This window comes from Leuciscus leuciscus (assembly GCF_965113295.1).
Source record: "Leuciscus leuciscus genome assembly, chromosome: 7".
NCBI lineage: Eukaryota > Metazoa > Chordata > Actinopteri > Cypriniformes > Leuciscidae > Leuciscus > Leuciscus leuciscus.
In genome coordinates, this window is record NC_138731.1 from 21,320,806 (window position 1) to 21,338,297 (window position 17,492).

A 17,492-nucleotide genomic window follows, 5' to 3' on the forward strand; every position below is an offset into this window, starting at 1 on the left:
TAAGCTGCTTTTACTCCAGTGTCCTGAGGGAGACGGTGGCCTCTTGCACAGAGCTGGTCTCTGCTCACAACTGCTAGATTCACTTCTGGACTGCTGGTCTGATCCAGGACAGAAGGTTGTGTTACCTTTACTCACAGGACTATGCAGCATGACATGATATATTTAGCAAATATTTATAATATAGAAGGGAGGGGGAACGAGTAGTTGTTTATAATGAGATGCTTTGATTATAAACTGTTTACATGCAATCCAATCTGATCATCCAATATTAGTGTTCTTTTAATTTATATTTAGGTTATCTGTGTTAACATTCACCTAACACTCACATAATCAATCTTTACTGGTCGTTTAATAACACTGTTAAATGTAATCTTTAGCAAATCAGGAGCCAAAATTCAGTTTTAGCATTTAAAAAAGTTGATTTTGGCCCTTTATTTTGAATTTATAGAATATAATTTTAATGTCAGAAATGTTTTAGTGACTGGCCATCATTACATGACAATAATTTTCTGTAACAATCTATTTATTTATTTATTTAATGTACTTGCATGAACACTACCATTCAAAAGTTTGGGATTGATTTATTTTTATTTTTTTTATGATTTTTGAAAGAAGTCTCTTATACTCACCAAGACTGCATTTACTGTAACTCTTTTCTATTTTTAACATATTTTAAATGTAATTTATTCCTGTAATGGCAAAGCTGAATTTTCACCAGCAATTACTCCAGTCTTCAGAAATCATTTGGAGATGGAAGCTGTGGTTTGGCATTTACATGGAGGAAGTGACTGCCGACAAGTAAATCTCTCTCGTCCTCTCCTACACACGCATTCACAGCCTCTCCAGTATCATGTCAAATCCATGAACCACAACCCAGCATTCAAACAACCGCCTTCACACTTGCACACGATGGCCAAACATTCCTGCTGCGTTAATGTGTTTGGAGCGCAGCAGGAAGCATGAGGTAGATCAGCATGCCAGTACTCTCATAGGGAGTGAGCGCTTTCTCACAGTACAGGCATGAGGGGAGATTTACTTTTATAGAGCAGCTGTCATCAGTTCAGCATCTCATCCCTCTCACTACTGGCCAGATCCAACTCATTAAACTCACTGGAACATTAGCATTTGGACTCCTAAAGCATGAGCTGGCAAATGAATAGATCTTTCGCCAAGTACTGTACTATATGAAGTATGTTGCGTGAAACTAACTATTAGATATGTTTTTTTGACTGAGATGCACTCTTTGGCTCTTGGGACTTGTTCAGACAGGCATTAAAAATCTGTTGTTTTTTTAGGTGCTTTGAAAATGTTCTTAATTTGTCTCAGTCTGAACGATTATATCATATTTGATGTGCGTTTTTTTGCGCGATGGGTTGTTAGGTCAGGTGTCGAAACAAGAAGATCTAATAAACGAAGAGTGGGAAAAACATTTATTGATGAAGTCTCACGCATAGTGAACCTACATAAGTTTGCATTGTTACTATGACAGCCAAATTTAGATGAAAATGCCTAAAAATGGTCTGTTGGTCAGCGAAAGACAATGCTAAATAAAAATAACATTTCACTAACTAAAGGTTAGATGAATCAGACAGTTCTTTTGGAGAAATAAATGACTTGTGGGACTCCAGCAAAATATACATTTGTCTAAAAATTTAAGAAAAGTTACAAAAGAATTTAAGGTAAAGAATGTTATTCGTCTATTATGCGACAAATAACAAATAATTTACAGGCACAGAGTTGGACTGTCTCAATGTTTTGAGAACATCCAAATGTTTTTGCTGTTTGCGACAGTGACTAAAAAAAGCATTCCTTGAGCCTTCTGTGACCAATGCAACAAGGCACTAACATACAAAATGTTGCTTGTGTGGGAATTGAATAAAATAGCCTATGAACGAGACAAATCTAACAGGACTTGGCTCGTGATATCCACGTAGACTACAGGCTTTTGTGGACGGGGACAAAAAGTTATATATTGAATAAAATATAACAATTAATTTAGACTTGTCCTCTTTAAAATGCAGGAGAAACTCTTAAAGTGATGTGTTTTGTATCAGGTAGTATTTCATAGATTCCCTGTAACTTTAGAAGTGAGAATACAAGTAGCTGTCATCATGACCAAGCAGTTGTGCAACAAATCTTGTTATATTCTACAAATCAGTCACAGGATACAGACGCACACACTGCAAGAAACATCTGTTGGTCATTCTTCATGCACATTTTCTCAGGTAAGCACTTTGATGGAAATAATAGATCAACATTTGAATCCCAAGGCCTTTGATGGAGTGGATTCCTCAAGGCTGTTTTCATCTGGTGCTCGTCACTGATTCCACCTTCTCCGTGCAGCATCGACTCCCTCGTGTCTGTGAAAGCTGCATGTGAGACGTGAATTCATCTTGTCAGATGACGAGGGGAAAATATGACTCAGAAATGTCAGAGCTATTCCTCATCGACTTCACAGCTGAATGAGTGTTGCTTTATGAATGTTACAAGTGCATTCCTTCTCTCTGAGTTTCCTGACTCGTAAAACAAACAAACGGCTCAAACGCAAGCAAGATTGAGAGAACAAATGACTTGGTCGGGCGTAAGGCAGGGGGAACGGAAAAGATTGTAGTGCGCTAATGACGACTAACATGAAAGCTTTGTTAAAATGCGGAACTTTTTCGAATAAGAAACTTTTGAGGGTCGTAACTGTTTCTTTTCAAAGGAATTAGAAGTGGCTTTTGATGGTAGGAAATGTAAGTTGTTTGCCAGCGTGTTTTAGGGAGGGTGGAGTGGGGGGGCGCCCGCTGGGGCTCATTGATCTTGTAAGCGATGGGAGCAGAGAAACACAGACACCACACTGACAGCTGACGGGCCACATGTTCTGTTACGCTCGCACACACACACACACATACGTCATGCACCTGACAGACAGCACTGCTCGTGATTAACCTGTTTCTGTCATGCCTAACAGTGTGCTTGAAGAAGAATGTTAATTGCCATAGGTTACGTTCTAGCACTTTATAAGAACAGCTTGTGAGAAGACATCCTTTAGTTCTTTTGGTATTAATCCATTGGGTCTTTTGCATATGTTATTAGATTTAGACTAGGCCTACCATTCAAAAGCCCAGTAAGATTTTTTTTTTTTTAAAGAAATTACTACTTTTATTCAGCAAGGATGCATTCAATTTATCAAAACTAATAAAGATATTTATGTTACACATATTTCTATTTTATATAAGTGCTGTTCTTTTGAACCTTCTAATCATCAAAGAATCTTGACAAATCAGTTTCCTGTCTTCAGTATGGATAATATTAATAACTGTTTCTTGAGCAGGAAATCAGCATATTTGAATGATTTCTGAAGGATCTTGTGACACAGAAGATGAGTAATGATCATTACAAGCCATCACAAGAATAAATGACATTTTAAAATATATTCAAATAGAAATCCGTTATATTAAATTTTAATATTATTTCACAATATTACACCTTTTACTGTTTGAGCAAATAAATAATCCCTTGTTGAGCATAAGAGACTTCTTTCAAAAACATTTTTAAAAAATCTTACCAACCCAACCTTTTAGAAGTTTGTTTGTATTTTGGTATATTTTTTGTATAAATAACATTTTCTAAAAAGTGTTGTAAGAGAATTTGGTAATATGTATTCTTGGTTGTTTGTCGAGCTTATGGTGCTCACATGGATGATATGGGTTTGAGTTCAGCCTGCAAAATGTCCTGATACCATTCTTTTTCTCCGTCACCAATCATTTCCTGTTCACTTTCCAGTGCACTCATTAAATTAGACATTTTTGTTTGGTTTTCTCTGGCACTCGTTCCTCTCAGAAAACTTTTGCTGACACTTCTGGCCTATATACATGAAGTTTTCTAACGGCTGTCTATCTTTTTTTTGTCATTTAATTTTTTCTTTCCATCTCATACAATATACATTCATATTATGGATATTTTTGGGTTCAATTGAAATGTATTGTTTTAGTTTGAGTCATTGTGGTTTGCATTATCGCTTCACTAGGTTTGCATGTTTTGCTAAGCTGTACTTTTATGTATATGGTTTGTTAGTAGTAGTAGTAGTAACTGGCAATTGAATAACACGACTGGTCAAGTGATTTCAACATGTGGGAGCATCCCGCTCTTTTTAGAAAAAAACTACTTTTCTTCATCTCATGTGAGTGTACATCATTGTAAAAATATATTCCTCAGAGATACTATTTATACCTTTAAAGTGTAAAAGTTTAATTAGCAAAAACAATTTTAAAACATGTTTAGTCACCAAGCTGCTTGTTTTAGAGTACTAGAATCCAGCCTTATTGATTGAAAACCATTCATCGATTTTTACAGCTGGAGCAGTAAAATTTTGATGACCCTTCATGCTGGGATCAAGCTGTTCTTCTGTCATACTTCACTATATGGAACACTTCATAAAAGGAGGTTATTGATTCTGTTGCAGTTGATAACTGAAGGCAAGAGGTCGCCAGAGACATTTTCCAGTTTCAGCAGTCTGTCTTTTGATGAATTTTTCTGTCTGTGGCATTGTCTTCTTTGCACGTAACATAATAACATTTAACTGTAGGAAGAAAAAGAAGACTGAAAGGAGACTGAATGACTGGAAAGGAGAATGAAAGAGAACGACCCCTTGCCCCCGCTGAACCTCTGTATTTCTGAGGCACTGTGCTTCATTGATGTTGCGTCTGACTTAGTGGATTGCAGAGGAGAAGAGACTGGAGTCTATAACAATCCTGTGAAGTGTTAAACAGAGCAGCATGTGGAGGTTCGTGTAAACAAGATGTTTTGCGTACATTTGGTCCAGGTTAGGAGCACATGGGTAGTTCCCTCCCAGCCTTTTTTTTTGTGCCTTTCAAGTAAACGGTTGCAGCCCTGATTTGTGCGCACATCTGGTCGGATATGCAGAACAATACTTGTGTCTGCTTCTCGCCAAGTGGATTCAATTGAAACATGTTTTATGTTTTGCATATCACAGTTTTGCTTGGGTTTCTCTCATATTTGAGCGTCTGATATGGCCTGTTTTCCCCGTCTGAGGGTCTAGACGTGCTGTGCCATGTGAAACACATAAGCAGTTTACTTAGTGTCACAAATAAACTAGAAAATGATGTTTCTAGCTACACTGAGAGGTCATTAAGTAGTTGAACTATTATATAAACTCATGGCATAATAAATGGTGCACTGTAACTGCTTTTGACATGCACAGTAGTTGTATGAAATTCAGTGGTAAACAGTAATATGTGCCTTATTTTTCTTATTTTGCACAACTTGAATAAAAGGCAACATCTAAACAATGTGCTATTTAAGAATTAGTACCATTTAGTGACTTGAAATGCAGGTCCTGGTGTATTAGGGCCTGCATGAATACTCATTTTTACTAGTCGACAAATACAAATATTATTAATCGTATGTAAATGAGACACTGTGCCGCTTTAGCATGGTGGGCAACTATAGAAGAGTGTGTCCTGTGTAATGGAAACTTGCGTATTGCCATTGATGCTTTGTCATAAATGGTACAAAACAAATGTCTGTCTTGCTTTTATTTTCTATCAGCCTCTGGGCAGCATTTAGAGACCTCAGGGTCTCTGAGCAGTTTTGGCTTGTGTTTTAAAAGTCCATTTAAAAGTGTAGTTTGCTTACATGCTATATTGGGAGCGCAAAGCACTCTTATTTTCACTTCTTGTAAATCCAATTATATTGGACCTTTACACTCAGAACACACAAATATACCAGCACACCTTATCTCCTGTCAGCATATAGAACAAGTGCAACTGAATATACAGTATGTGATCTGTGACTAGTTGACTCAGGCTAGTGGTAGAATCACTTGACTAGTCACTCACTACGTTGTATATTACTGTATATGAGTCTGACTGAAGAGAGAGTCCAGTGTTCCTCCCTGATAGCAACCTGATTTTAACCTGAATCAGTTTCAAAAATGCCGTTTATGACCGCAAGAAGGAAAAGATGCTCAAAGACAGTCAATTTCTAAATGACAATGAAAATAAATGTCTTAATCATGCGTGAGAGGTTGGACTTTCACTAAAAGTGCAGTATTTCCTAAATATTGTAATGTATAATTGTGCCAATCTTGTCTAATATGTTGTTTCTTAGACTTTATATTTTATTTGACCTTCAATGGCATAAACGTGCTGACTACTTTCACTTTTTTTTAATTCTTTCTTCTCAAAATGATTGAGAATACTGTTGCAAATAGGACCGGAAACCAGAGCGAAAGTGCCGTCTCTTAGGATGAAAGTTGTATTGTGAGGGGACAGATGCTACTCTCCCATAAAGACCTGGGAAACAATTTGTGTTTCACATGGCTGCAGTAAGCCCTCTCTCACCCGGCCCAGTCTGATGTTAATTAGTTCATAAATTAAGGACATTTGACTTTTTTTAAGAGCCAAATGAATGGGAAGAAGGAATGGAAAGATGGTGAATTAAGCACACTAAAAAACAGGCGAAAAATAAACAAAAGAAAAAACAAAAAAGCAAACTTCAAAGGGAGATCTAATTCGTCAGGCGTTTGAAGTGAAAACACTGAGGCTGGTTCCACTCGCCACATGGATTAATGGTCGATTGAACAGCCAGAGCACCACACGCTCTGCTCTCTCTCTCTCTCTCTCTCTCTCTCTCGCTCTGTTATTATCAGCGATTTGAGACGGGGGCTTTTCTTTAATGTGATCTAAGAATAATTTTGTGTTTCCCCTGTTGTGGGTAAGATTACGGTCAGTTTTTCTTACAGCAGTTCGATTCTGTTTGTACATTTATTGAGGTTTTTTGGGTCAGTTTTTCTGAGCTGAGTTCAAAAGAAAAAAAACTTTTCTCTAAGCTGCACAGACTAAATCTGAAGCTGAAGTGTGTAATTTTGAAATGTTAAATTATTTTCCTATCCCATCTTAATATGCATACACAAATATAGACTATAAAAAGCCATTTAAGGCTGCTTTATGCACTTTGGATCTTACAAAAATTGGCTTAGTTTAGGGTGAACTACAGCAGACACTAGTGTTAGAGTTGGGTTGGGTGGTCTTTTTTCAGACTTAATTGCTTGTTGTCTAAAAGTCTGAACTCTCCCTCCTCCACTTGTATGCATTCACATTGTTATGGTATTATGGTGAATCAAAGTACATTTGCCAAATTATTTAATAATCATCTGAAACATCTTTGATTCATTGGTGTGCGTGCACCTAAGTTCAGACAACAGCTTTAGTTAATTGCAGTATAACAGCCAAGGCTCTTGTGGGACATTAGGACACGGAGAACATATTAGATGTTATCACAAGTTCATAACTATCAAGCTGAGACAATCATTGGTTTGGTGATACCTGTGCTATGACCTCATTGCCACAAGATCTAATCTGTATGGATAATCTCCCTTAATTGAATATTGATTTGTAGAGACTTTATGTCTGCACATTTCTGTTTATTCTTCAGATAAGATGCCTTGACATTCCCTCTAATAGTTATGGCTTCAAAGTCCAATTTTCTTGCTTTTGCATTTGAATATTTTTGGAGATAAATTCTCAGACACCCCAATGCTTTGGCACCAACATCCTCATCCTGGATGACTATTTTGAACACTCCGGATTTTTCTTTTTCAAAGTACTGCTGCTGTCCACATGGAATTTTATAGCTAACTCCGGACCTCCGCTGGGATAGAAAATACAGAGACTAGACCTTTGGAAACTTATATTGAACACCCCTGATTTAATATATAACCAGCATTCGTTCTTCTGCAATGCAAAATGTGGATGGGTATGATCAGACCAGTCACAATATAGATGTGTATTTGCCCTCGACACAAGCTTTAAAAGTGGCCTGCTTTTGACTGAAAACGCTAGATTTAGCACAGTGTATCGATAATGATTTCTGCACTGAGATTTAAGAGTTAAAGGATTTAATATATATATATTCATTGGTATTAATCAAAGTATGACACATTATTTGGATGATCTGATTTAGTGTGTGTTCACTCTTAGCATGTTTGATTCGATTAAGACGAACCCTGGTGCGATTATGTTAGTGCTGTTCATTTGAATTAGTGTGAACGCTGCCATCTGAACCCTGGTGCGAACCAAACGAGCGGACTGATACCGCGGAAAAGATGGGTCTTTGTTCACTTCCAAACGAACTCTGGTGCGGTTCGAATGATATATGAACCCAACACGGACAAAAACAGGACATAATGTCACAAGATGGAACCCTAAAAAGGACAGAATGCTCATGGATACCTGTTTTTTCTCATCATATTTGCAATGTTGCCCATCACAGTTCGGTACAGGCATCCAAACCGCTTCTCGTCGCAGCAGATCTTCATGTGTGTGTGACGGAGGGATTCCTGCTGCTGTTTTGACTCCTTCACACATTTTATAAGCTCTTCACGAATTTTCAGCTGGCCAAAACACCATTATATGTACATACAAACGAGCACATTTAGCCCGGTACACAGCATTGTTTTGGATGTTCGTACATGTTTTACTTACTCTAAAGCAGAAACATATCAAAATGTTATTCAGATGGAAACGACGTAGACCGTCTCCGCAGCGGGACTCTTGATATATTGCTGAAAGGGGGTCAGCTTAGCGCTTCCTTAAAATTTGTGCCCATTCCAGACCTACTTTGTCTTGTCTCTGCTCCTCTTTATTCTGTTCGAAACCCTTGATGTCAGCTGGCACTGCCTCACAGAGTTTGCCAGGCTTTGGATCTCGGCAGGGGTCTATCGCCGCACCCCTCCCAATAACAGGCAGCATGTGAAGATTGTCACCCTGCTTTATAATTGGGGTTTCAGATCTTCAGAGCTTGGGACCCCTTCATAGCCCATCAGCACCTGGCTCCTTAACTTTCAAAGGCAGTGGAGACCTCCAAACCCTCAGGTGGTGAAATACTTTAAAGTTCGAGCCCCACCTATCCACGATTCACCTGTTGTTACAATGTAGGGCTGCGTAAAGCTAGATAGTCTTTGTGTGAAGATAAAAACTAGAAAACTACATGCAAATGTCTAAACAAAATACCTCAGTCATTTGCATATGCTGTATAACAACACAGAATTTCTAGTTGATTAACAACTTTATTTGAATGACTTATACCTTTCTTGGCATGTTCATCTTCATACATGCAGGTGAGACAGAACTCCCTCCGATCCTACATTGGTGTAGTTCCTCAGGACACCGTCCTTTTCAATGACAACATCCGTGAAAACATTCGCTACGGACGCATCTCTGCAAGTGACCAGGAAGTGGAAGAGGCTGCAGTGGCTGCTGATATCCACCATAAGATATTATCCCTTCCAGACGGTAGAGGACTGCTACATTTCCATAGCTAGATTTAGTCATTTATTTTGCCTGTTCACAGAATAGCAGCATTACATTGGAAATTGCTCAAGTTTTATGATGCAGCCAAAGCATAGGTACATCCTTGGAATGCATACACTGCCATTTAAAAGTTTGGGGTCAGTAAGACTTTTTAATGTTTTTGATGATTTGGTGCTCAAGAAACATTTCTTGTTATTATCAATGTTGAAAACCAGCTTAATATTTTTTTTGGGAAACTGTGATAGATTTTTTTTTATCCAGGATTCCTAAAATAATTTATGTTCAGCATAGCAAGAACAGAATTTATTTGAATTCCAAATCTTTTACATCACTATGAATGTCTTTACTGTCACTTTTGATAAATTGTATCCATCCTTGCTGAATAAAAGTATTCATCTTTCTGACCCCAAACATTTGAGCGGTAGTGTACATAAATGACTGCAGTTTTGGAAGATTAAATCATATAGTATTGTAATAACACAAGGGTGTGCAAATGATTACAAAATGTAAATTTTTCCCTGAAAAATCCTTTGGTTATTATTGATAGGATATGCCACTGAAGTGGGTGAAAGGGGTCTGAAGTTGAGTGGTGGAGAGAAACAGAGAGTGGCCATCGCTCGCACAATCCTGAAATCCCCTCGCATCATTTTGCTCGATGAGGTGAGTAAAGGCTCTCTTGAAGATTGACAATTTATGATGTGGGTATGTGCTCAATTCTGCTTCGCATATTTTACTTTCAGGCCACATCTGCTTTAGACAGTCAAACGGAGCGTAACATTCAGGCTTCTCTTGCTAAGGTGTGTGCCAACCACACCACTCTCGTCGTGGCACACAGGTAGGTCTAATTCTTTCTAATGCAACTCAAACTGATGGTCAGTATTGGAGAAATTACTTTAAAACTGTAGCTTAACCTAAAGTTATTAAATTACTGTTAAAACCATTAAAGGGATAGTTCACCCAAAAATTTAAATTCTGTCATTTACTCACCCTCAAGTTGTTTCAAACCCGTATGCATTTCTTTTTTCTGCTGAACACAAAAGAAGATATTTTGAAAAATGTCTGTAACCAAACAGTTGATGGACCCCATTGACTTCCATAGTAGGAAAAAAAATACTATGGAAGTCATTGGGGTCCATCAACTGTTTGGTTATGATGTAAATGATGACAGAATTTTCATTTTTGGGTGAATTATCCCTTTAAACTGTTTCATGGAGCTGTACATTTCTTTAATATAATATTTTTACAAATAAAGGTGTAAAATACCACAGGGGCAACTTCTAGTGACTTGTTACATTCTTCTCAACGCAGTTAAGTTACTTTGTTAGTTTTGGTTGGTTAAGGCCTGTTCACACCATGGATAATAACTATAATGATGATAATAAATATATAGTTATAAAAATCATTCTAAATATAAAAAAATAGAGTCCACACCACAACTATAACGATAGCGGCACAGAAACTATATAATTGAAATCACTTTTACAACGATTTTTTTCCCTGCTGATAACCGATTAAAAACATTGGCAGCCAATCAGAATCCATCCGGCTTTAAGAGCTCAAGCATTTAAAGTGGCAGACGACAAAACTGCAGTGTGCGCTTAGAATAAAGAAAAAATATTGTCCGCTGATGTGAATGCTAATATAGTTACTGTTGTAGTTATTTTATTGGTTTATGTTTGGTTTGCTTTATAGTTATTTGTTCGTCTTTACTCCCAGCGCTACCGATGGAAGTCATGTTTCTATCAGAAATGAGAAATAAGGTGCGATCACATTTACCGTTGTTCAGTGAATTTTTATTTAATTTCAATATGAATCCATGTGATCAGGAATTTGCATGAATTTCGCAAAAGGTTCAAGATGGTCACACGAACACGTTGACCAACAGAAGAGCTGCTTGGTTTGAAAGTGCTTTGCTACATGCATCGCTACACTATTGACAATGGAAAATTTGTCTGTGAAATTACACTGACATTTCACTAATGTGACCACACCTTTATATCTGTCCTGATGCTCCACTTTGTCCAGGCCCTGAAATATATTGTCTACTGCTCTGAATTCAAGGCTTTATCCCTCAGATAACATCATGTATTGATAAAAGCTTTTGTTGGGCCATCTGGGCCACATCTCTAGCATTAATTAAATTGATCTATTTGTCCTTAAACCCAGTGTCTTCCGAATAACACCCTAGCCCAAAGAAATGAAAGGTGTATGAAGGATAATCCAAACAATAGCAAGCAGCTGTTTCCCAAATGAGATAAAGCTGTTCATGACATACAAGCTGAGCTCATAGTTCACACCTATGTGTTCGTGGTGTGGTCAATGAAATGTGTTTTTAATATCTGCAAGCTTAAAAGAGAGGGTATATTGCTTTTTTTTTTTCTTGATTTGATGAAACATTTAACAGTACCGTTACTCTACAGCAGTTCTCAGTTTTTTGCCACGACTTTGAAACCCAAAATATTTTGCGCACATTAACTTTTTTATTAAATGAAAGCTGCTTAATTGAAAAATAGTGACGTTTATTAGATACATTTCAGCACCTGTGTTGTACATGTGATTTTAGACATGATGTACCTGATTTTAGACATACTGAAGAAGTTCTGCTGAGTCTTGTCAATGCAAATGTATGCGCTTATCCAATTTTTCACTCAGCTGGTTGTCATATAAAGCCGCACATAGCCGGCAACATTTAAAACATCTGTTCAGAGCAGTGAATGTTTGACAGGTGAGCAGGCGGTCCTTCGCTGTCAATTAGTGTTTGCACTACAGATGTGATATTACATGCGTGTATGACCACCTTCGGATGTGGTTTCAGTGATCTGACCACAAAATCTCTTTACACTTGTATTTAGTGCTGTCATCCATCAAGATGTATGTTAGGGAGTTCACTTCACTTGACAATGCGTTTATTTGGAATGTCCTGCAACACTTTTATATTAATGGATATTAAGGAGTTATGACATCATGTACGTCAAACAGATGGGGTCAGTAAGATAAAAAAATTTACCATTTTATTTATTTATTTAGCAAGGACATATTAAATTGACCAAAAGTGACAGTAAAGACATGAATAATTTTACAAAGAATCCTGAAAAAAAAAAAATATATATATATATATATATATATATATATATATATATATTAAGCAGCACACCTGTTTTCAACATTGAAAATAATAGAGAAAAAAAAGATTTCTTCAGCAGCAAATCATCATATTAGAATTATTTCTGAAGTGGCACTGACTGAAGACTGGAGTAATGATGCTGAAAATTCAGCTTTGCCATCACAGGAATAAATTACATTTTAAAATATATTCATATGAAAAACGGCTATTTTCAATTGTAATGTTTCACAATATTATTCTTTTTACTGTATTTTTACTTTGATCAAATAAAGGCAGCCTTGATCCTACAAGACTTCTTTCAAAAACATTTTTTTAAATCTTACAGACCCAATGTAATATATATTAGCATATGTTCATTTAATATACTCAAGTATGTATTGCATCCACATGTATTTATAGAAATATACATTTATTATTCATTTAATATGTCATCATATTTGAGAGCACTAAAGCTGTCATATTTTGTGTAATCTTTGTCAATGCGTGCACAGTCCGGGTATACTCTGTTTTTGCATTTTTGTTTGTCGTCTAATTCACCTTTATTCTACAGTGATTCAGTGCTAATTACTCAAACTTCAATTGGACACCTTGCAATTTATCCACATTTAATACATTTATGCTTTTTAAAAAAATTTTTAGAGGCGTTGTTAGTCATGAAATGCACCGCAATACAAATATGTACCAAACAATTTTTTTTCTTCCAGGACTTGTTTCACCTCTAGTCCACAGGATGGTGTTTAATAACTGTCAGATAGTGTCTGCTGTGTCCTCAACAGAAAACATGTGTGCGCCTGATAGTTATTAGTGTGGAATTATTTTGTATAGGTGTTTTATGAGAAGAGCGAACACGTTTGACATTGATCCAAACACCCCACTCGCTTCCTCTCTGCTGGTCACCTTTTTTTCCTTGTCTTTCTGTGTCACATTCCACCACTCTCATACTACTGCCGTCACTTTCGGAAAGTGTCTCTGCCCATCCGGCGTCTTTGTTTCCTTCTCTCTGTTTTTCCCTCTGTCTCTCATTGCTCTCCTCTTTAGAAAATTGTAAACACATCAGGATCAGAGTCTGCGAGCTTTGATCCTGTCCAGCCTCTGAGACAGTGGTGTCACTTTGATCTGTTTTGGGGTGGTGGTTCTGGGGTTAGCGATCAATAAAGAAGTCTCCGCTCCTTTGTTTGAAGATGAAGGGCAGCTGAGAGGATGACCTGCAGAAGGTTTCGGGTGTGAATTAAAGAAGCCGTGTGTGTGGATTAGATTAAGGGGGATCTAGTGCTTAAAGACGCTGCCGCTGCTGCTTTAAATTAGGGAATGCGTTTACAGTACAACGGCGGCTGAATCGCTCTGCTTTGTGAACAGGATGCAAACAAGGATTAAGTTTTGATGTGATGCAGGAATAAAAGCAGGCTTTAATGGCAGAGTAAGTGATCTGCTTCCTGACTTGTGCCCTTTAAAGTTGAGGTCTAACGTTTTTTTTGTTAAATACTTCTTCCTGTCTTACTAAAATTCTTAAAATACTTTCTCCTTTCTAACTTTATATGCAGACAGTTATAGTAAGCTATTTTTAGATTGTAAATATTGTGGCTGAGCTTAATATTGTGGCTCAGTTTTCTTTGAGCATTCCGACCAGAATGACACAGCATCACTGACTCAACCAGTGACGTGAGTTTAAGGTGGGATTGTCCATTTGTTCCAACAAATGAAAAGGCAAAGCCACTAAATCAACATCAAAATCAAGCAGTCATCTGCATCTAGGCCAAAAAGTTGCTCTTGAACACACCGCCAAGACTACAGTCAGTGGCCAACTAGCACATACGTTCTGTGCCAGCATGAGAGGACGTAACTCTCCATACCAGCAGGTGGCAGTAAAAAAAAATAAAAAATAAAAAGTGACAGGAAATTAGCATGTAATTATGCAAAACTATCTCCTGTCTGATAAATGCTAAAGCTCAGTGCCCTTAATGCACTCTAAATCCACGTATTTAATGCCGCATTAAAGCAGTGTTTGAAGCTAAGCATATCTCATTATCAATCATGTTCAGGAACTCATGTGGCCTGTAATTGTAAAACTTTCCAGTGTACGTTAAATTTAATTAGATATTACATGTAATTTGGTTATGTGTAAAGTGTTGCACATTTTATTGGTACAGATGTGTATTTTGCTGAACGATTGCAACTGCTTTTTTCCGCTTAATTAGAAGCACCACAATTAAATTGTTGTCTGTTTCTTAGAAACTACTGAACAACAGACATTTAGAAGTTTATTTTAAAGTGCAAAGTGATAAAAGTCAACTGTAAAAACTTGACTTGCATTTTTACAACACTATAAGTCGGGCCCATTGGGTAATCAAAAGTTTTACACACTTGCAGGCTTCACACCCACTTAAAAACTAGGGCCAAAGACCAAACATATTTTATGTACAGACTCAGAGGTTGGACAATGAAACTGAAACACTGGCCAATATAGTGTTGGAGGTTATATATGTGCAAGCCTGGTGGCCAATCTTCACTGATTTTACATTCTGTCAGTAAGAGCAGAGTGTGAAGGTTGAATTAGCAGAGCAATAACACAGCTGTACTTAAAATATTGCAAGTTATGGTGTATTGCAAGTTATGGTGTGGAGAAGCCTCAAAGAGGCTTAACACATGGACTGTTGCTGCACAGAGTGAAGCATGGGGGTGGATCAGTGATGGTTTGGGCTGCGATATCATGGCATTCCCTTCTGTGTTTGATGGGTGCGTCACTGCCAAGGACTACCAAACCATTCTGGAGGACCATGTGCACCTAATGGTTCAAACATTGGACCCTGAAGGGGTGCCATGTATCAGCATTAGAGGTCGACCGATATGGTTTTTTTCAGGCCGATGCCGATGCCGATCTTTTGAAATCCGGGTCGGCCGATGGCCGATAAATGCTGCCGATTTATTTTGGCCGATATTTGGCCGATTATGCGCTTGTTTTTAACCTCTATTTGAAAGATAAAATGTAACACAAATAATTACTTAAGATAGACAAAATTTCTCAACAAAAACATTTATTGAACACTTTACCAATCTGCACTTGTACAAAAGACAAAAAGACCTTGAGATATGTTTGGTAATTGTACCTGAATGAATTGAAAATTTATTTGCTACATTTCAGATTAATATATTTGTTTTCCTTAACATTTTAATTAACAGTAACTTAAACACTTTGCAGTTTGAATGATGTCCTGATAAACAAAATGACGGAGTATGTTTTTATGTTTCCACTGTTCGATCGCGCCTCACACACACGCGCGCGCACACACAAATATAAGTAAACACTTTGCGACTTTAAACACACGCGACATTTCGATCGCGCCCGCGCCTATCTCTCTCTCTCTCTCTCTCTCTCTCTCTCTCTCTCTCACACACACACACACACACAACATATCCCAGCATTGCAATCTTTACATTGCAGCCTGAGCTAAGGCGGGGCTACAGATTAGGTGTCCCTAAAGAACCCGCGTATCTAACAGTAGTTCCGCATTACTTTGCACACGAGTTTTATTTATTTTTATAGCGTGTATTCTCCGTGGAAATTTATACACCGAACCGTGAAGCCTGTACCGATTCGGTTCAATACGAATACATGTACCGTTCCACCCCTAGTCTACAGTGAAATACAGTCACACTTTACACTGTTTGGCCAGCATTTTAACCGTGTTTAATCCAGCTACTTGCTAACGGAATGCTAAAGTTAGCTGCTGACTAGCGTCACGTGCAGCGAAGCGATGTTTCTGTTATTCTAACGTCCGTTTTCAGAGCATCCAAGAGAAGCTCAGACATAACAGTAGCACCGAAATGAAGCACAGAAATCCGCGTTGATATTCGGTCCGGTCGTTAAGGCACCAGTGCCGTATTAGCACCGGGTCTGTCTGTATACCCAACCCTAGCGACGACGCTAGCAAAGCAAAGCCAGTCCTTCACTAGCCTATAGTTGGTCTCTTTTTTTTATGACTTATTTCTCTGCATTGAGTGACAACCCTCTCAAATATAAGACACACAAACAGAACAAATAAAAGTCTCAGATTCACTGTCTGTAAATTCTTGCTTACTTATTGTAACATGATAGCAACCCTTCTGCTGTGATAATGCAATCTCAACTACACTATCAATTTCAAAGTAGCCGAACGTCATGTCGCCTATTCATGTTTTTTCTCGAAGTTGGCAGTAACATATCAAAAGTTTTTAATTAAATATAAAGGAGTTTTCTCCAAGGAACTTAGCTCCTTCCTTAGGCACTGGATGAGCTCTGCTCACTCTGCTGGAAAATGACTCTAGGCGCAGCGTGCGTCGAACACGTGTTCCACAACAACAACACTAGGCTGTCCACAGATGCGCCCGCCTAATAATCGGCTTGATACACTTGGATATTGGCCGATGCCGATTATGTAAAAAATGCAAAAAATCGGCCGATTAATCGGCCGACCGATGAATCGGTCGACCTCTAATCAGCATGATAATGCACCAATCCACACAGCAAGTCGATGAACATGAAAGTGAAGTTTAACATCTCCTATGGCCTCCACAGTCACCAGATCGAAATATTTTTTAGCCACTTCGGGGTATTTTGGAGGAGCAAGGCAAAAATTGTTTTCCTCCATCAGCATCTGGCCAGGGACCTGGCCAATGTTCTATGGCTCAGATTCCCTCTGGCCGCTGTGAAGGACTTTTATCTGTCATTCCCAAGATGAATTGATGCTGTATTGGCCACAAAAGTAGGCTCTACATTATACTGATAAATTATTGTGGTCTAAAACCAAGTGTTTCAGTTTCATTGTCCAATCCCTGTAAGTAGATAAGTGGTCAAAGTGCTGAAAGTGTGGGTATTGGGACAGGCCCTTTTTCACACCAATCTTGCTCACCATTTGCTTTTGTCACTTGCGTTCTTCTTCTCGTACACTAGTTCGTATTTAAGCTGAACAGCCTATCAGAGTGAACTCTCGCTGACCAATTTATGCATGCTCATTTGTGCCCCCCCCCCCCCCCCCCAAAAAAAAAACCCCCACAGAGTGCCAGTGTCAGTGGTG

The 17,492-nt window shown here is 38.1% G+C and overlaps 1 protein-coding gene across 2 annotated transcripts in view; it reads left to right on the top strand.

The window, feature by feature from the left end:
- Window positions 1–17,492, top strand: part of abcb6b (ATP binding cassette subfamily B member 6 (LAN blood group) b) — a 34,626-nt gene that overhangs the window by 13,100 nt on the left and 4,034 nt on the right. For both annotated transcript variants that reach the window (XM_082176482.1, XM_082176481.1), the window contains exons 14-16: window positions 9,125–9,299; window positions 9,865–9,977; window positions 10,058–10,152. In XM_082176482.1, coding sequence (XP_082032608.1) covers window positions 9,125–9,299; window positions 9,865–9,977; window positions 10,058–10,152 — 383 coding nt within the window. The remainder of the gene's footprint in view (window positions 1–9,124; window positions 9,300–9,864; window positions 9,978–10,057; window positions 10,153–17,492) is intronic.